Source organism: Aricia agestis, chromosome 18 (assembly GCF_905147365.1).
Source record: "Aricia agestis chromosome 18, ilAriAges1.1, whole genome shotgun sequence".
Lineage (NCBI taxonomy): Eukaryota > Metazoa > Arthropoda > Insecta > Lepidoptera > Lycaenidae > Aricia > Aricia agestis.
Genome location: NC_056423.1, coordinates 4759407 through 4780605, shown reverse-complemented (window position 1 = coordinate 4780605; position 21199 = coordinate 4759407). Strand labels below are relative to the sequence as shown.

The 21199-nt window shown below is 36.6% G+C and overlaps 1 protein-coding gene across 7 annotated transcripts in view; it reads left to right on the top strand.

The window, feature by feature from the left end:
• Nucleotides 1-20226, top strand: part of LOC121736018 — an 87803-nt gene extending 67577 nt beyond the window's left edge. For 2 of the 7 annotated variants that reach the window (XM_042127042.1, XM_042127043.1), the window contains 9 exons: nt 1743-3028; nt 3144-3351; nt 3879-3924; nt 4202-4290; nt 4416-5166; nt 5306-5986; nt 6078-6273; nt 6848-10171; nt 10505-10628. In XM_042127042.1, the coding sequence (XP_041982976.1) occupies nt 1743-3028; nt 3144-3351; nt 3879-3924; nt 4202-4290; nt 4416-5166; nt 5306-5986; nt 6078-6273; nt 6848-10128 (6538 nt within the window). In that variant the 3' untranslated portion in view covers nt 10129-10171; nt 10505-10628. Of the gene's footprint in view, nt 1-1742; nt 3029-3143; nt 3352-3878; nt 3925-4201; nt 4291-4415; nt 5167-5305; nt 5987-6077; nt 6274-6847; nt 10172-10504; nt 10732-10859; nt 10983-11063; nt 11229-11427; nt 11673-11841; nt 12000-12305; nt 12425-12805; nt 12942-13475; nt 13599-13932; nt 14140-14356; nt 15046-15300; nt 15475-16091; nt 16194-17321; nt 17419-19334; nt 19447-19731 lie in introns of those variants that run through there. The other 5 variants (XR_006036959.1, XM_042127047.1, XM_042127045.1 and 2 more) reach the window with 5 other exon arrangements.
• The last annotated feature ends 973 nt before the right edge of the window (nt 20227-21199 follow it).

Here is a 21199-nt window from a genome sequence, read left to right as displayed (position 1 = left end):
TATTTTCTCACGTCAGTTTATAAAGTAATACAGTTATATAATATTTATTCACGAACTAAACCAGTTTAAAATGTGTGAGAATTATTTTAATTGGTGTTAATTTTGTTAAGTTATCACGTTATGTTTGCTGTTTAATCTAATAAATTATTTTTATTAACTAGATGACGCCCGCAACTCCGTTGCGCCAAAATTCGTTTATCGCGCGGTAACCGTACATTTTCCGGGATAAAAACTATGTCCTGTGTCCTTTCCCGGGACTCAAAGTATCTCCATACCAAACAGCAAAATCGTACAGCGGTTTGGGAGTGAAGAGGTAACAGACAGACAGACACATTTGCATTTATAATATCAGTATGGATGTAATTTTATTGTATTATTACCGAGACTGTATCAAAACCATATTAAAACTGATTGAAACATAGTTATTGTAAGATTGTTTAGTAGAATCGATCTACAGTCTAAACTCTAAAGTCTAAAGTTTATTTATGCTGTATATTTTAAGCATAGTTAAGAGCCTAAACTATGCTTTAAATATGCAGCATGAATTAAGGCAAGCACAAAGTTATGCAGGCAGCTGAAAGTGGCTGTGGTTTCAAAGTTTAAATCTATTTACTGATACTGTGCTTCCAAACTGCCAAGCTATTTCCTAAAGTTCCCAAATTCTGGAGAAAATTGTAATTTGCTGTATTCGATAGGTTGAATCGAGTATTTAATACTATACGTTCCGCGCGGATTCGCCCGCGTAAATTAGAAATTTCACAGACAGATTAGTTAATTTTTGAAATCGGACCAGTAGTTCTTGAGATTAGCGCGTTCAAATAAGCCATTTCAAATAATTTCTCCTTTTTTTCCACACACTTTCCTCTATTTCTTCGCTCCGATTAGTCTTAATGCAATAAAATATAGCCTATAGCCTTCCTCGATAAATAGGCTATCTAACACTGAAAGAATTTTTCAAATCGGATCAGTAGTGAGATTAGCGCGTTCAAACAAACAAACAAACTCTTTGCAATTATAATATTAGTATAGATTTTTATTAGTTATTCGAAGCACTGTTATGATAAAAAAGAGGGAATAATAATTATATAACATCTTAACATTTTTAAATTTCAAAATTTCAACTAGAGACTATAGGTAACTCAAAATAAGCCATTATACAAAACCTTGTTTTTAACTATCCGTTATTTTAGATTAAGTGAACTTTATTTAGTCAACATAACGATGCCTTGAAGGCAAAATAATCCCAAACGGACTGCAGCTACTAAAGTCATTCTCTCTGTTTGGAATTTTGCTACCGGTCGGAACACCCAAGTCGGTACACCCCTATTGTAAACATTTTTAGCCATGTGCCCAAGTTTTTAATATCCCCGTCGTGTAGAACAGATAATCAGCACGTTTCCGCCCACTAATGAGTGGTGGGAGCGCGGACAGACAGACACACGGATGTTTTATATTTATAGGATATACATTATAATTGTTTCCTTTGACACTGCAGTTATTAAAGTTTTTGTTAAATAATAATACAAATGTCATTTACTCGTGTCCGTTTCCATAATAATAAATTGTTATTAATGCTAGATGTACTTTTCTAAATCAAACTTTGAAAGAAACTAGCGCCATCGAAACGAGACCTGTTATTAGAAGTTTTGAGCAAAAAATTCGACCATTCTCAATGACCCGACACTTGAACATGTGTTTAAATGTGTCTAATCAGATTATTAACGACAGCCTTTTTGTTACAGGATTGATCCCCCGCCCGCACAAGCACAATACCAAATGGAGGACAAAAAAATAGTACCTGCGACCCAGCAGCCCTCGACGCAACAGCACATAATGGCGCACCACGTCCACCCAGACCAAATATACGCTCAACAGAACACACAAATAGCCGCACACATCACAAACCAGCCGGGCCAGTTGCAAATGAATGGAGGCATGCACCAACTCATGCAGAACCAGTATCATTCGAACATGAATGCGCGATCACCGCTACTCGAAAACAGGCATGACTTGTATGGAACGGGCCACAATCCGGACTACAATAGACACTACGGAGCTAACGATAACCACAACTATCCCCAGTCTCCACCCAGATTCGAACGGCAGGAGTTCCAACCGGACCAAAATGTTAACCATGAGCTCCTCCACAACATCCCGAAGGGATACAACGCCGAAGTTTATCAAGATTATTTAAAACGTAACCCACCGAAAGATAGTAACCAAATATACCAAAATCATCAACTTATTTATAGGCCTAATGTTAATCAGTATGGCTCGAAGCCGTACCTCCCGTACTCGAATAGAATAGGACCGCAGAGTAATACGGAGCTACTGAGAAGACAGTATAATGAAATCCAGCAAATGAAAATGCAGCAGCAGATGCACTACCAGAATCAGGCACAAATGCATCAGCAACAAAAATTCGCAGAGAGACAGCTCCTTCTCCAACAGATTCATGGAGTACAACCACCACCGAATTTGCAGAATAGTATATACTCCGACAGCTCTTATAGAGACCTAGATAGGTATAGTAGTAAAAATGACTTCAAGGAGTACAGTAGTTCTGATATAAACAAGGAACTCGAGAGATATGCAAGAGATAATGAGTTTATAGAGATGGAAAAACAACAAAGACAGTATCAGGAGGCCCAGTGGCAGGCGAACCAAATACAGAAAGAAGAACTGAGTCAGATGCAAGAAGAGAGGCGACAGCGAATGCAGCAGGAGGAAATATCAAAAAGTCAATCACCGCCGTCAGATTACAATAGTCAAATGAAGAAGAGTAATAATGAACCAACGTCTCCAATGAAATCTAGCGAATCGAGTACCCCAAGTATAAAGTCACCATCATCTGAAAGTAGACGAAGTAGTAGCGGGAACCAAGCCTTACGGTCACCAATCGCACAAAGAATACCCTCAGCGCCTGTTACTATGGCGGGGATTTTGTACAAACAGGGATCTGATGGTTTAAAAGTATGGCGAAAAAGATGGTTCGTCCTGTCAGAATACTGTTTATTCTATTACAAAAGTAAGTATTTCAATGAAGGTACTGTTTAGTTACATTTAAAATTAATGAAGCCAGAGCTTTCTTAAAAGATTTCTTAATTAAGTATTCATTAATCACGAGCGATTTATTTTTCTAGGTCAAGAGGAAGAAAAACTTCTGGGGTCTGTACTACTGCCGTCCTACAGGGTCTCAGCTTGCACGCCCGAGGATAAAGTTATGCGGAAATTTTCTTTCAAACTGGAACACGCTAATATGCGGACTTATGTGTTGGCTGCCTTAGATCAAGAGTCCATGCTAAAGTGGGTTAAAATGCTTACAATGGCCGCTCTTATGCAGAACCCCAAGTATGTTCTCATTTCTTTTGTTTTGCTTAAATGAAAATTCTCGCTTAAATTATGCATTATTCTGTCACTAATTGCGTAATGCTAATGAATTGAGTTGCAATGACGTCATAGTGTATCATCTAAATGACAAAATCCACTAAAAAGTAATTAAATTGAAATTAAAAAGTAATATACTTAATATATACTGTGCTTTGATAGTGTTCTAGAAAATTCACATTGTTCGCCAAGTCATTAGGGTGTATAACTGTATATAGATATTACCTTACACAATATATTCCTAGGCTTTACAAGCAACACTTTCCAGCGTATTAATCTCCTGGCCTTACACGTCTTTCATAAAAGTCATTAACTTGTCGTGTGATGCCAGTGAAATTTTAATGAAAGTGTTTCTTGAGACATGAGCTAATTCTCACAACTTATTAACAAAGTAATGAATAGCTTGTAAGTTGTAAAGGAAACCATTCTGTAGTGCGTGTTCGTGGGTGCTACTAGTGTTTAAGTGTATTTAATTATTGCTTTGCTTTCAGTGACCAACGGCAAAACCAAAGTGATCGAGCAGCTGCCAAGCCCGAGGTGGGTATTATGTATTGTGTAGTGACTAGTGGTGCAGGTGGACAATCAGTCCAGTAGAGCACGACGAAGGACAGACATTATGTGGCCGTTATAACTGCGAATAATTTGATGTGACCGCAAATTCAACGCTTGGTGTATTTTTATGGCATTAACGCCATTGTGAATTTTAAAATTTGAATTCAAACAGAGTGAACTATTGAATAAAAACAAAAAATATAGTTTCTTTGCACTTTGTAAATTGTAAACTTTTCTAAAACAGATTTCTTTTGAATTTTAGGAGGAAGAAACTCCAGGGCCGACTTATGCGAATGCTCCGCCAAAGCCGCGGCGGTCAAATGACGGTTACAGTTCACCCAGCCCAGAAATGTATGTATTACATATTAACAAACAAATCAAGTTAAAACAACTTTACTAATAATTTTGTTCAATTCTGATTCTTTTTTAACGCTAACACAATATATTTTTTCTTATTCCAAATCTAAATTTTACAGGTATGATCCGAACTATGATTTACTCAAACAACCAGCATCACACTACAGTCAAGGTCAACCCAGCCACACTCGTTACCAAGATACGCAACAACTCCAACAGGAGAGCACGTACATTCGCAGCCCGCAGACCACCCAACCCCAGCAACACATGAAACGACCATACGACATGAATCTACCTCTCACAAATGTAGCCAAGGAAAAACTGGAAAACAATCAAACTCAATATAAGTCTAATACTCATTCACCTTATATTGATGATAGGTCGAAAGCCACGGAACAGCTACAACAGGAAAGAAATGAAGCTATGTACGAAAAGCAGAAACAATACAATCCGTTCCTACAAGACTATCCACAGACGCCGGTTTTGACGCACCAACAGCGGCATATGCGAGACAATGTTTCCCAGGGAAAAAATAGTGCACCTGATGTTGAAAAATCCCAAGTACCATATAATGAAAATTATAATGCTAAACCTTATACCGATCCAAATACTTACGCAAGGGAAGTTTATGGTGAATTGAATAGAGCAAACAAACAAGGTACAAGTCAACCCACTCAAGATGCTTATGGTCGAACTGTTCCTGTTCAACCTTATACGACAAAGCTTGGAGACTATGAAGACATTTACGCTGAATATGGTGGTGATAATCAATATGGGAAGACCTACGTGAAATCACCAATGACTCCACAAACCAGAGACAACATAAGCGTCTCCAGTCACAAGTCACCACAGGAACAACAAACCAATTATGTAAGTTATTTATTTTTAGTATCTCATAGTTATAAGCCTCTGGTTGTTTAGCTACATTCGACCATTTCTTCATAATTTATAAACGTATTTTTATTGTATTAAAAACTTGTAACTTAACAATCATTGTAAATATTTACAGCCTCAAGAGAAAGTATTTAGCGGACCTTCAGTATTGCGTAGAAAGAAGATGCAAGCAAGTGGCATTCAACCTCCTATGCCAAGGCCGCATAGCGCTGATTTTCTAGAATATGAAATGAAAAATGAAAATGTGAAACAGGCAACCACAACAAAAATAGTATCTGATTATCCCAAGCAGCCTCAGCGGCCGAAATCCAGTCTTGATATTAATTCGTTTTATGATCCTAGTTCTGATAGATATTATTCTGAGGAAAGCTATGCGGAGAAAATGCGTAAAACAGCTCAATTATTACAGCAGCAAGGCTTACCTACTGGGAATATACAAATACCCTTAGCAAAGTACGCAAGCGGGCTTGTGGAAAAACAACTACATTCTCCATATTCGCAAGGAATCAATAATAATTATGAAACAGGATTTGGCACAAGCAGAAGTAATAAAGATAATGTCAGCTACACCTCAAAATACAGCGATTTGGAAGGCATACATTCTAATTGGACGTTGAAAGAAAAAGATCTTGAAAATCAAAAAATGAGAAGTGGCAGTGTTATAAGTGATCATTCGAACATGAGTGGTGCAAGGGATGCTAACAGATTTGACCAAAATCCTGAAGGTTTTATAAGATCAGCTAGCGCTAGGGTACCTTCCTCTAATGAAAGAGAAGGTGACAAGAAAATACACCAGGTAAATTAAATTGTATATAAAATATTAAGATCAATATTTAATGTTTGTTAATAAGTGAGGTACAAATATTACGTAATTCCATTATTTACAGAAAGAGGAATCGATGAAGCGATTATTAGAATGGAAGCAAAGAATGTTGCAGTCGCCTCTTACTAGGAAAAGCACACCAGCAACTATTTCTTTGGCAAGATCATTGAATCAAAGCCGACAGTCGGTACGATCTGATCAATACAAACCAAAGGCCTATGGGAATGCATCTTACAACAGTTACTCTTCAGATGACGAAGGTAAAATAAAAAAAATATATAATTTAGCATGATTATAAATTTATGATGAATTAATTTTATAACCATGTTGTAATAAATTTAATATTATAATACTTATTTTGCATGTTTAAAATTTTTATGTGTATTTAGTATGTATTCATGATAATAATAATTTATAACGTTTAAAAGTGCTTCTGTTTTAAAAACAATAAAATTTTAAAAGATTTATTATTTATTAATGTATTATAACAATATAATATATTTTGTTCAAATTAAATGTATCCAGCTAAATATAAAAATGCCGTAAATTGTTACAATCACGACTTTGTATTTATAAAGAAACAGTAGAATTATGAGATGACAACGCTTTACGAAGAGTACCTTCCTGCCTGCTGGGACATTTGTCACTAACGCGGTTTTAATATGGTGGTGGAACTAAATTGTTATTAACCTTTACAGTAGTCGCTAACATCCATGTATCATAATTTACTAACCCCCGATATATTATTATACCTTTAGTATAGTATACAGCACCACTAATATATTTCTTTTTTGATGAGATAATGACTGTAATGGTTTCGCTTTTGCACCCCAGAGGAAACATCGGACACTGGTCTGCAAATACCAAAGGAAATGCAGGCAGGAAGGTCCCACTTAGTAAACGTTACGGTTCCAATCATTTCGCGGCCGATAACTTCGCACGTGCTTTCCTCCACCTCTGTTAATAATAGCACTATTAACGATTGTCCCAGTATAGATCCTACTGAAACATTTTATGAAAATATTTCTTGCACTACTCCCAACTCCATACCGAATACAGAAGATACAACCGCTTGTGATAAAACAAACTCAGATGATCCCACAAATTCTTTGACAGAATTTATAGACAGCAATCAATTAGATGGCGAAGCAAATGAATGTGATAATGATGGGTATGAAACTCAAGATAGTGAAGCAGAATCAGAAACACAAAATGAATATACAGACAATGATCTGGACGAAGTTCTTTTAGCATCGGATATCGAGGCTGAACAAACTGACACTCAAGTACCAACGCCAAATATAGCTGAAGTAATAATCAAAGACAAAGTTGAAGACAAGTCTGAAACGCCTCCGATAAAAACTTTAGGCGAAGATCATTACTTGCCTATGAGTCCTCGTAAAATATCAACCATTGAACCAGCTCACAAAACAATATTAGATAATATAGCCGACTTACACAATTACATGCCACATGCCTATGAAGACAATCCGTATGTTGAAATGAATTTAGGAAATGAGGAAGATGACATGCAAACATACGAATTGGTGTGTATAAATAATAGTAAACCTGAACCGGTTTATATGGAATTAAGTAATGTGTTATCAGAAAAGCAAGAAATTACAAATGCGCTAAAAGCTTCAAGTGAGGCTTCTGATACGGCTTCAAACTTTGCTGATACAAAAGAACACACCTTAAAAAGACTAAAAGAGAAAAATATTAAGGAAAAGACCGAGTCTTCAGATGCGGACGATGAAGTATTTAGAGATGTTACAATAGATGAACCTTTCAGTAGATTCAGTATTTCTGACACATTCAGACCTGCGTCATATTATTTAAGTGGAAGCAGAAATACTTTAAATACCAATCGCAGCTCCGACAGTGAGAGTACACCTTTGAGGCCCTTGCCGAATTCGCCAGCCCCTGGTGACGGTTTAATGGATGAAGAACTTTCCAAATATATTTTAGATAAACTTGATAAATCAGATATATCACAAGATAGTTCTATTCTAAAAATGTTAACTTGTGAAAATCAAAAAATGCACAAAATTAAAAAGAAAACAACGTCGTTAATGATTTATGGAAGTCACACCTCGATACATGATACATTGACCCGAGGCGAAAAAATCCGACATAGTCGGGCCAGTCTTACTAATGTTAAGAGATTATCAGATGCCGCTACCAATGAGTTTATTAATACCTCGATTCCCGAAATTCATAACTCTAGTAGTGGCGAGGGAGAATCTCTTCACAGCTATAACGCAGATAGAGGTTCGTCCAGACTTTCCTTGGAGTCAGATATCAGTAGCAGGTTTGAAAATGTATCATCACATTACTCACCAGATGTTCGAAGTTTAACCGATGACTCTGTTGATTTAAGGCGTTCTATCGGTAGTCTCGATTTTGATGATAGTGTTAATAAACGTCGACCACTTTCTGATGATTCTTTGTTTAGTTTATTGATACCTGAGCGTAAAGTCGGAGATCTTTCGGAAATAAACTTGGATATGTATTTGGAAAGTTTGCAGCCAGGCACTAGTCAACCTCACTACTCAAAACAAACAATAAGAACATCAAATAATTATGCGAATAACCCTGAAACTTCAGAAAACCCGGCTTATGGAAGAATACGAAGTCTTCAGTCATTAGGTGTACCAATAACTGGGCCGGAAAACAAAGTCAGTTCTTCGTCTTCGAGTGATCTTAGGTGCCAGAGTCTCAACACTCAAAGATTTGAAAACATTCAGGGTTTGTCACATAATAATAGTTTGAGTGCAGACCAACCGAAAGCGCCATTTGATTTCTATTGCAAAAGTTTTACTGAGGATAGTATGCATCGTAAAAACTTGAATCAAGATATCATTGATGATAAAATTAAAGAATTTGAAAACGAGAAAAATGTTTTAAAGAGCGGATTGGACATGAATGACTCTTCTACTACAACAGGATTTCATAGTAGAGAAAGTTCAAGTCAAAGTGCGCCTTATTATTATTCAGATCTTTCATCACAAGAACACATAAACGCTCTCCATACAACACAGTTTCTGAAGAATACAAACTTACATCGAAAATTAAACAACCAGCGTCGGAGGGGCCCCTCTCATAAAAAGAACGATATCTCGCATATTCATAATCCAATTCATAGTAATCACTTTACGTCCTCATCATACGATTTAGCGGCGTCAGCAAGAAGTGTATCTGTAGAATTTTTGAGTGCTGTTGAAAAAAATCCAGAATTTGATTTAAGGAATATTTATGAATCTACTGGTACTAAAGTTTCTAAAATACCTGAGTCTATAAGACTCATACCGAGTCTTATTAGTAAACAGAATGCAAGCTTCGTGAATAATGAGGAAAGCAGCTCCTCTGACTCGAATGCATTGCATAGTAGTAGCGTTCATAACAATCCTGCCATAAAAGTATCAAGGAGCAGTATGTCGTCACATTGTAGTGAAAATTCGTCAAACACTGTTTATTATGACGCAGAAGCAGATGCGAGTGGATATGAAAACGTAATGTTTACAGGCGATCATCAGTGGGATGAAAATACTTTAAGGCAAGAAAATTTAAGGTGGGTATCGCATAGGCATGCTCGATCTATGGATGATTTAGATACCGTTGAAAATATAAGGGTAGACAGATCTGGAACATTAAATAGTATCAAACGTGTCAAAAATAATGCAAGCAAAATCAGTCGCAATGTTACATACGTTAATTGTGATATACAGGAGCAAGTGCAGCGACGCCTCGAAGCAAATAGTAGTAAGCAAACAAACATGCCGTTAGAAACTAATGGTGATAATGATGAGTATGTGAGCTTAGCCAATGCATCTCAAGTTGTTAATGAGCCAATCGATGAAGGAGTTTATGAGCAGTTAGCCGTAGGATCCTCAGAGTACATGCATACTTTGAAAAATACGACAGGCAGCCGTCGTAAGGACCAATCAAATAAGAGGCGGTTTGAAATCGACCGAGAAAATCTTAGGCAGTGGGACTTAATGTCGAGTGGGCTTATGAAAGGGGGAATAGAGCGCGTGCGGAGTATTATCGGTGGCAGTGATTTGGATGCAGGAGCCGTCAGTAGTACGAATAATGGAACTGCAAATGAACAATGAAGGTACCTTCTAGTATTACGCGGTCCCGATTTGTACATGATAAGTAAGTCTCATTTTAATTTTGTCAGAGTAGTCTTCAGTATTGTAAAAATATTGTAAATACTGGCATTTTTATGTGGAACTATTAGGTTTTTTGGATGCGCAAACATGATAAAGTGTACAATACGCATGTTGAATAATATTATATTGCTCAAATAGTAGCGGCTTGGAATTATTTGATTAACTTTCCTAGCTGCTACCAATTACTATAATATTTTGTAAATAATGATTTTGGATTTGGACTAACGTAATTCTTTATCCTGTTTAAGCGCCTACCTTAGATCTAAATTGTTGGATTAGTAGCAAACGCCTTACTGATTTCTGCCTTCTTTTTCAGCTTCTATGACAATGTCAGGCGCTAATGTAGAACCAGGTCCAAATATAATAAATTCAAATCAGCAACCACTATCAAAGAAACCATTTGTCGGTAGCAATACGTCTATCGGAAGAAGTAATAGAGACGGCAATATTCCAGTAAGAGCCGTAAGCCCTAGGGTTCGCTGGGTTGAAGAAAAGCCCCAAGAGCATTACAGCTCGCAACAGATGACAGCATCGCAACAAGATGTAAGCGACTATATATTACTTGTGTACTATTTATAGCTACGTGTCCTTTTTACATTTTATCGATTAAATAATTTAGACCAAAGTTAATAATATGGATTTATAGAACAAAATCTAATTGTCTGTTACAGTTAACATTGTCATGTGCTAATGATAGTGCTTGGGCAATGAGCAGATCGCCATCAAGAAGCTTACAACAGCCCATTAGAGCAGTGAGTCCCAGAGTTCGAATTAGTACTGATAATGAGGAATTGGTAAGTGACATCTTTTGTTGTGATGTAGTTGTGTTTTTGTTTGTTCCGCTTCATCATTTTGTTTTTTTTTACGTTAATCAGCAAAAGAAAGGAGGTGGTAATGATGGCTTGGATATACCGACGGCTGGGGAACTTTTGGGAAGAAGTCACGAAGAGTTGGTGCTCCTTTTGATACAATTGCGACGACGTCACACCGCAACGCACCGTTCTATCGAGCAATGTTGTGCCCAAATTAGTAGCATAGAGGTGCTTGTTTTGCTTTTTGTTTGTCTTACTTTGCAATGTTTTTGTGTTGTTTTTCTTTATTCACTTTTCACACGTAGATTAGAATGTTTGAAATTTTTTATTAAGTTTCAGAATACAGTTATTAATTTATCAAGTATATCAAGTATTTGTTAAGTATTAACTTATACAGCAGTAGGTAAACTCATTGAAATAATTTCAGGATTGTCTGAGCTCATTGAAGGCGGCAGAGCGGGAGGAGAGTCTGCAAAAGTTAGAGCATCTGAAGATGCAGTTGATGGAACTAGAGAATCAGTACGAGAAGAGCAAACCGTTAGTGCAGCTGGTGGATAATATGGTGAAATTGGGATCACTGTACAACAGACCCGGCTCGACCATAGAACGGTTGGAGAGAAACCAGAGGCTCCGACAGAAGGTTCTGGCGGAGCACGCGCTGGAACAGCAGAGGTAATTTAATTATTACTTCACGAGGGATATAACGTCTTTCGTCGTTTTCATAGAATCTCGATTATTTCCGCTTGTTGGAGCCAAATTAAATTACGAACACCAAATTAACATTCAATTCAATTTATCACGTGACACGTCCATTAACTAATTTTGCAACAAATATTGACAGATGGCTAGAGAGTGCAGCCGCCGGTAAGCCTTTAGAGACTGAAGCGGCTAGAGTTAGGGTGGCAGAGCTCTGGGCGTTGGAGCAGGAACTAGCTGACGAAGCTGCTATGATACAAGGAATCAAAACCGATAGGAACGCCATAGATTCACTGCTAACTGGTAAGTGTAATATAGCTTATTTCGTTAGGTCAAGTGACTTAAGAAAATAAAATATAGCCAATATTTGATAACAAAATGAAATTATGTCACTAAAAATACATCAACGCTTTAATACTAGGCAATTAAAATATTTTAAGTTATTATACTTACAATTTGCATTATTTAGTATCACTTTAACTCAAAACCTGCAATCATACTTTATATTATAGCATATCATTAAAATAAAACCTCCATCATTGATCTTAGATCCGTAAAATTAAAAATTATAAAGAAATCTTTTGAATATTTTCACTTTTTAATTTTCAGGAGTCCGCACGAAATTAGACTCAGTGAGCATAACCGACAAAGCCGACACCAGCTCCGGTCTAGAAGCGGAACTGGCGCGAGTCCACGCGATGCTGGCGCACAATTCTAAGGTTTATAAGGTTTTAGGCTATACATGCACTTGTTTTTATTTACTTATTATTATTATGTATGCACGTTGATGCATGCCCGTTTTATATATGTATTTTATGTTGAGACAGTGTAAATAGTAGTTGTGGCGTCTGATTGTAGCGATGTCTGTAAATAATAATAATTAGTACAATATGTTCTTATGTTGAGTCTAATAATCTTGAAAACAATCTATTACTTAATAGAGCGACAACATGTTTTGTAGATAATTGAATAAAACGAATGAATGTTTTGCATGATTTAAAATAAAATAATTCTAACCGAATGCCATCCTAAATATATTTAAATGAAATAAAAAATATCAGTATCAATTCGATGATGTGATTGATAAATTCGATGATCTTGTTACACAGAAACTGGAACAAACAGTAGCGGACAACGCTCGTTTGGAACGCGAGCTGCAACAGTTGCGGCGCGCGTTGCGTGCTCGCCGCGCACGACCCACGCCGCAACATACACAGCAACATCCCACTGCTATGCTGGAAGATGGTAAGATATAATTTACAAATGCATCCTTACCTATATTCAAAATGCAAAAGTATGCCTGTCTATCTCCAACCTTTTTAAGCTTAATGACTGAACTGATTTAGATAAAATTTTGTATGATGATACTTTGAGAGACACGTACCATCGAGGAAATTTATTCCTAGGCAGTTGACGGACCTGCATCATTTTGTCGGCTTAAATGTCAATACTCAATTCAATGTTAGCTGAGATCACTGATCGGTCGGATGGGTTTGACAACGTGACCAAATTACTTAGGTCCGCGGTCCGCCATCTGCCTAGGATCAACGTCTCTGATAGTACATAGAATAGTTTTTGTTTCGGAAAAATATACGGTTTCCGCACGATTAACAAAATTCGGCATAACAAAGTTATGGGCGTCACTATAATAAGCAAGTTCTCGGGTCAATAATATGAAGAACAATAGAAATAACCTGTAACCGGTATGTAACCGTCTAACAATTTAACTAAACATAATATAAGTTATAACACAAAAAAATAAACATTTACCACTTACAGAAGTGACTCGGGTCCAGCAGCTAGTGTCAGCTCTTCAGCGACAGCGGCAGGAGTTGAGCCGCGCCGTCCGCCATCTGACGCAGCAGTCGCACGCATTGCAGACTACACACGACTCTATGCCCGGTAAGACGTTGTCAAGATTTACCGTCTTGAAGTAATCGACCATGATTCAGAAAAAAAAATACCAATGACTTGATTCTCGTGATGATAATATTATAATTAGAGTGCCCAGTCAAAATTTGCGATGCACAGTTTGCGAGTTTCGATAACAAAGTTAGATGTCAAAATGTATGGGATTTGACATCTGACATCGCTATTGAAACTGGCGGATGGATTTTGGAACAGGGGGCCAGGATACTGACTACCCGTACAAATCAGGCTTTTTTACCTGATGATGTTATAATAAATACGATAGAACTACCTAAGTCCTAGAGTAATAATAAAATTATTTTTCCAGGCAAGCGTCGCTCCTTCTCTTCTTGGTCAGAAACAAATCTAGACACTGGTCACACTATTGACCATGGGCAACTGGATTACGACTACGCTCCGTCACAGACGTATGAACATACTAGCGTTAGTACGCCACTGTATGTGGATACAAGAGCTCCACCTATTGACGTCACATCTCCATTGAGTAGTGAAGATATGCACCACACTGTTTTTGGTGAGTACAGATCTATAAAATGTCTGTTAGATCATTTTGATTCACATTTTTAATGATGGTACTATGATACTATGATGGTACTATGATACTATGATGGTACTATCCTATGTCTTAAAAAATGTGTGCCACAAGAAACACTTTCCAGGTAAAAGAACTGGTAGATAATAATATGATTAAATCTATAAAGATAATTAAGATCATAAAATTACTTTCACAGGTAATCTGTCTAACGTTGAGAAGCAAGAAATCAAAACTGTTCGCATCGTGAAGAGAGAGAGTGAACGACGACAGAGGGATAGGGAACGTTCCTTGCAACCAATGTCGGACTGGTCATCTAATCTCACAGCCAATTTAGACCAATTCCTCGAGGAAGAGCTGGTCCAGCCAGTCAACAACTACAGAGCATCATCAGTCCCACGCACCGATTACGGCAAATTCGAGGAGTACTACTCTAAAGGGGTAGATGCCTACGGAAGGGATAAGGGTATGGAACAAAGCCCGAAGTACCCTTCGAGCCCTTCCCTATCCAGCTACGACTATTCCAAAGATATATCGTCCCTCAGTAGCAGCTACAATAAGAACTACGATAGATCGCCATATGACCGAATGTCAATGTCCACGCAGTATTTGAAGAGTCCCACCGATAGTTCTAGAACACTGACGAATGATCCACTGTCCAAGACCTCAAGCATCGTCAGTTTGACACGATCTAATATGGAGCTGTCTCCGATATTCAAGAGTGAGGCTGCTAAGCAGATCATTACAGAGGTGTCTGGGGATGTACCCAAGAATGGATCGCTGCATAGAAGGCAGGTGCCCAAAGAGAAGAGGAGGCATTACACAGCGCCCCACCATCTTAGCGCTAAGATGCTGAATGAACTACCCAAAGATGCGTATGGTCAAGATGTGAGTATAATTTTGATATTTTAGTGAAATTTTATATTATATTGAAAGTATTCAAAAATATATTTTAACGATACAATATTGAATCCACAATTTACCAACTCACTGCAACTTTTTGCTGCTACAGGTAGAAGGATTGTGCCACTTAACCATTAATCTTTTTGAGATTTGAAATTGAGACTAGATTAGCTTGGGTGGCTAATGATACTCAATATGAAGATTTGCAAAGTATTCAATACAACTGTTCTTATTCCAAAGGTCTCGGGAGCTCGATCCCTCGACGACGCAGATATGGAACGCGTCGTCCGCGGTGCTGCGCCCGACGTGGTGCGGTCAGCGTGCGGCGCGCGCCTCCCTGCACCTGACTCCATCGACCGCCTGCTCGCCGCGCCGCAGAAGATACTGATCCCGGAGCGGTATATACCCGAGAAGGTAGGAGACATTATAGACATTATAGCCCGGTCCCTCGACCGGATGGAGAAGTTTTTTTTTTATGAAATAAAGGGGCAAACGAGCAAACGGGTCACCTGATGGAAAGCAACTTCCGTCTCCCATGGACACCCGCAGCATCAGAAGAGGTGCGTTGCCGGCCTTTTAAGAGAGAACAGGGTAATAGGGGAGGGTAGGGATGGGAAGTGAAGGGAATAGGGTAGGGGATTAGGCCTCCAGTAAACTCACTCACTCAGCGAAACACAGCGCAAGCGCTGTTTCACGCCGGTTTTCTGTGAGAACGTGGTATTTCTCCGGTCAAGCCGGCCCATTCGGGCCGAAGCATGGCTCTCTCACGTCTAAATAAAATGAAAGTTTTTGCGAAATAAATCTAGAGAATAGGATATGGGTAAATAGCCTGTTTTACAGAAATGCCCGCGTAAGTGTTAAAATTCGAGAATACTTTGATAGTTCTCTTTATATCTACCTCGACTTAAAATTTATGTAACAGACATTACGTCTACATGTAGTAATTATAATATAAGGCCTAAAATAATAATATTATATAGAAAATCAAATATCAGCATGAATTAAATGAAACTATGTTCATATTTTTATAGCCTCCAGAATTGTCGCCAGAAGAGCAACAGAAGCGCCAAGAGAAAGTGGAATCGATCAAGAAGATGCTAACCAGCACCTCTGCAGATCCTAATAACACCAAGGTTAGTAGAATTCTTCTAGAATTATTCTACTTCAAATCAATCTGTTTATTATTAATCAAAATTTTTTCACTAACCATTACAGAATTTGTTATATTTCACACAAATCATTCTTGCCTTTGAAAAATTATTCTGCTAACCATAATATCCCTTCTATATTCATTTCCTCAATTTATTTCTGTGAATAATTCTTGTAGGGCTTTTAAAAGTCATTCATACTCGTCATAAGCAGTTCATTGTTCTTTATCATAATTATACACTGTCATCCATTTTAGCTTTTAAAATCTTTTGCCCATGTGCTGCCAGGAAGTTTTATATGTAACTATGAACCATTTTTTTTAATAATAAACAATAATCTATAAAAAAAATAAAAATGTATCTGCAGGTTCATATAAATGACTTGCATTTGTTTAACGTCCGTTCCCAATATTTGATCTGTCTCTGGTTTTGCCCTACTAGAGATAGGAATAGCTCAAAATTGACATAAAATATAGTCTCTAATGTCTAATCTGAGCTATTCCTATCTCTAGTAGGGCAAAACCAGAGATAGATCAAATATTGGGAACGGCCGTTAATTAATTTATTTGAGAATAAGGTGATCAAAACTTTTGGTTTACAAGTCGTGCATTTTCATATTATTCTGTAGATTTGCATCATCAGTATCTTGATCATATATATGCATGTCGCATTCTTCATCATTATCATTATTAATGCCAGATTTAAGCCTGGTTTAGTTATTAAATTATATCGTTGATTGTAGTGTTATGTTTGCAGATGTCTATTTCTTTACAAATATACGCAGTAATTTTTGTCTAGTTATTATGTTCGATTTACTTTGTTTCAAAATGATTTAGTTAAAACTGTCCTCAGGGGCTTTTCATTTTCTCTTTATGTAATTCATGATTTCTTATTATTATCATTATTTATTTTTTATTTTCTAATTGACGAATTGCTATTCTCTTATTTCCTGTTCTACTATTTTATTCACGATCGTTTTTTATTTTCTAGTTCTGAGTAAAATTTTAGTTAAAAATATTTTAAAGTTTTTAAAAACATCTGCAAACATAAGCTTACGCTTCGAATGTTGGCTGTATATAATGGCACAGTTATATGTGTGCTTGGTTATGTTAGAGCCCGGACAGCGAAGAGAAGAAGCAAAGGGAACATTTGCTGCAGATGAACCAGATATTAGCGAAGCAGGTCACCGAGATGAGCAAAATTATAGCTGGTGAGATCCCGCTTTGTATGGTTAAGCTGGTTTTGTGTGGTATGTTCAATTGTATGTAATGCGTAGGATTTGTCAGATCCAAATTATATTAGGAAACGACTTTTTTAATGGAAAAGAAAACGCCAGAGTGACGAATAAAATATTTTTTGGCGTAATACAAAAGGTTGTATTCCAACAGAATTTGAATCTGATAAGATAGAAACGAAGAAGGCAAACACGCTCATGAAAATTTTAAAGTTTAGTCTTTTATTATATATCATACTTTGTGGACCTATTTTTGGAGCTAAAATATTGGTATTAAATGAAATATTTGAAGTGGCTGCAGTAAACTTAAATGACTAGAGCTAGTGAAACAATATTAATAATAATAGTATGCAAAGTCAATCAGCATTACCCTATCGCTAATGAAGAATGTACAGAAAGTACAATTTTCGCATTGTTTTCAATTGTTACTGAATTGTTTTTTTCGGTTTATGCGGGACAGATATCAGTTGGACTAGATCATTTAAATATTTGCTTGGAAATACCACTATCCGTGACCCAGTCACGTCATTCAAACCTCCTCAAATTGTTATTCTAGATTATTATATTTCTAGTCTTAATTTGTTGATGCGCGACTTTTCTAGATTTTTCTGAATTGGCTTTAAAACTGTTTACTGTTAAATTGTTAGTTCTTATTTATATTAGTAATATTTTATTTTAAATTTCCAATAATCACAATTTAACGTACCACGTACTATGTTTTCGATGAAGCTAGTTTAAAGTTGGTTTTTATTTATTATTAATCATTTTGTTTTTGTACTTTTTGTGATGTGGACTATCAAGTATTATGCAATCGTTACTATATTTACATGTCATATAACATTGATATATGTTTTAGTTCATTGATCTAAATGAAAACAAAATTGGAACCCGAACAAATCCTTGATAAATTTGTTATTATAAGTAGTTCTTTTTTTGCGTGGTTGATAATACATTTACAATGGTAGCATCATAATTTATTATCGCATCTATGAATATTGTTTACGTTTAGAGCAAAATCAATTTTACAAAAATTTACAGCCGCACTTAGAGACATTGAATGCAGATAACTACATTTTAATTACATGTAACCTTCGTTTAGAATATTCTTGATAGTTCCACAAAAATTTGTGTTTGTGCATGGAGTGCTGCGCCAGACATAATCTTCTAGGACAAGGTGGTGTCATTATGCCATTACATAATGAAAATACAATAAAAGTATATAAAATTAGACTTTCCGATAAAAAAAAATTGAAAATGATTTGAGTTTTAGATGACATCTTCTTGTTTGGAGAACCATGATAATAGACTGATTGCCGCATTCAGAGGCATTCAATGATAACTTAACTGAATAATATTTATAGATTTTATGTTAAAATCAACATCGTATTAAAGTAATTATTAAGTATCTCTGAGAGCGGCATATAGAGAATGAAATGACTCGTCATTCGCCCGAGGATTGAGAAAGCAATCGTGCGTCCTTCTTATTGCTTTTCTAAATTTGGTATAATCTGTTTAACCTATTCCTCATAAAGGATCAGTTCATTCAAATATGTGATGAACCAGCTGAGAAATTTATTCAAAAGTAGACAACGGATCTACGTAGTTTGGTCGGGTTGTGTCAAGTTCATGTTAATCGTTATGAGCTGAGCTTGAAAGCCGACTAAATTATGTACGTCCACCATTTGTTCATGAACCAATTTCTCTGATAGGGATATAGGGACTAGGGTTTGTGATTTAAAGTGTAAATCACAAACCCTAGTCCCTATATCATCTAATTATGGCCGCACGATTGCTGACTCGCAGACTACACATTCAGACAGACCACGTCTACATGTATGTAACTAACGCCACGTGTGTCAGCCATAACATTAGCTTACTGTCGTGTCTTGCAGGAACCAACACTGACGGCGGAGCGGCTAGCACCTAACGCACTTACATTTAGTTCACATTCGCTAATTATATAAGGTGTTCTACTGCAGCATGGTTTCGTTTTTGCATTTTGTTGTGAGTAGTTTTTCGTTTATTTTTTTCCGTTTTTTAAGCTATTGCATTGATTTTATCGCGGGTTTTGAGCGTGGCGAGAAAACCTAACAGAACCTATACTCTTATCGGCGCAGAAATTGCTTGTCTATTACTTAGACGTATGAGAATTATTTTGTATAAGTTGATTAAAAAAATGCTATGCAATAGCTTTACCGCGGCAGTCCCCGAGTGCCACACGTATTTTTTTTTCGTCAAGTTTTTTTTCTGTCAAGTGTCTTCGAGGTAGTAATGGGTTGTTTTCTTCAGTTAAAGCGCTAGAAGAACTACCGCTGCGCGACAACGACTGCGACTACGAGGACCGGTCGCCCGAAGTCGAACTGCCGATCTACCAGCAGAGAGAAAACTTCTTTACGTAAATCCGGTTGTTGAAAAAAATGCATATTTTAGTTCGAGTGGAATTTAAATCGCCGTTGGCGCTTAAATTGGACTGTAAGCAAATTATTTCGTTTGCATATTTGTCGATTATAACTGAAAAACTTACCTCGAATTTTTGTTGGATTTTATTCAACAATTGAATTTTGGATAAAGAATATTAAGCACTGAAACCAATGAAAGCTGTGCGATGCTATAATTTATCTTTTTGGGTGTCTTAAAGGATGATATCAAATTTAAAAATGATACATATCCAAAGGATGAACATTTAGTGTTTTAATGTTCTTTTGATACAGTATCCGTATCAAAACTTACTTCATCGAAAATTTTGTTGAAGAAATGAGCAACATCAAAAATTAATTTATAGTATTATAGTAACATAGATAAAATATTATGATTATAATTTAAATTCGTTATAATCTTATAATATTTCCAACCTGCCATAGTTAAAGAAACCTACCTATTTAAAGGTACTTAGTAGAATTTTACATAAACATACACTGCTGCCTAAAATACAATTTAGCTTTGTATGTTGTGAATTAAATGTATTAATGCATTGCTATCACTTTGACATTCGAAACACGATAGTATTTCGATGAATATGACATAATATACCTATCTAGGTACAACTTATAATAGAAATAAGGGTGTTGATTTTCTTGTAACCCTATTAACACTTCCTGTAGCGGTAGCACGGCGACCAGCGGAAATGCGAAAGTATGGACAAACTGTGGAAATAAACCTAAGGTGCCGTTCCGATCTTTTTTCGTTCCGAAAAATTCAATTAAAATGCCACTTTATGACACACTATAGTATATGTAATAATGTAGGATATTATTTGAATTTTTAGAACTATAGTCTGTCATAAAGTGGCTTTTTAATTGAATTATTCGGAACTAAAAAAGATCGGAACGGCACCTTAAGTTTATCTCCACAGTTTGTGACTATAGTCTGTCATAAAGTGGCATTTTAATTGAATTTTTCGGAACGAAAAAAGATCGGAACGGCACCTTAGGTTTATTTCCACAGTTTGTCCATACTTTCGCATTTCCGCTGGTCGCCGTGCTACCGTGAAAAAAGATCGGAACGGCACCTTAGGTTTATTTCCACAGTTTGTCCATACTTTCGCATTTCCGCTGGTCGCCGTGCTAGCACTACTGATATAGACTGTCCTATTTGGAACATCATGATATATCAAAATATCGCTTCGTTTTGTTTGATGCTCAATTGTACATTCCCGCTGTTTTAAATGTTTACGTATAGGTAGAATGCATAATCAATTTCGTAAATATGAAGTCTTCTATATAAAGGGCCTTGTTATATGTAGATATAAGTTAGAAGT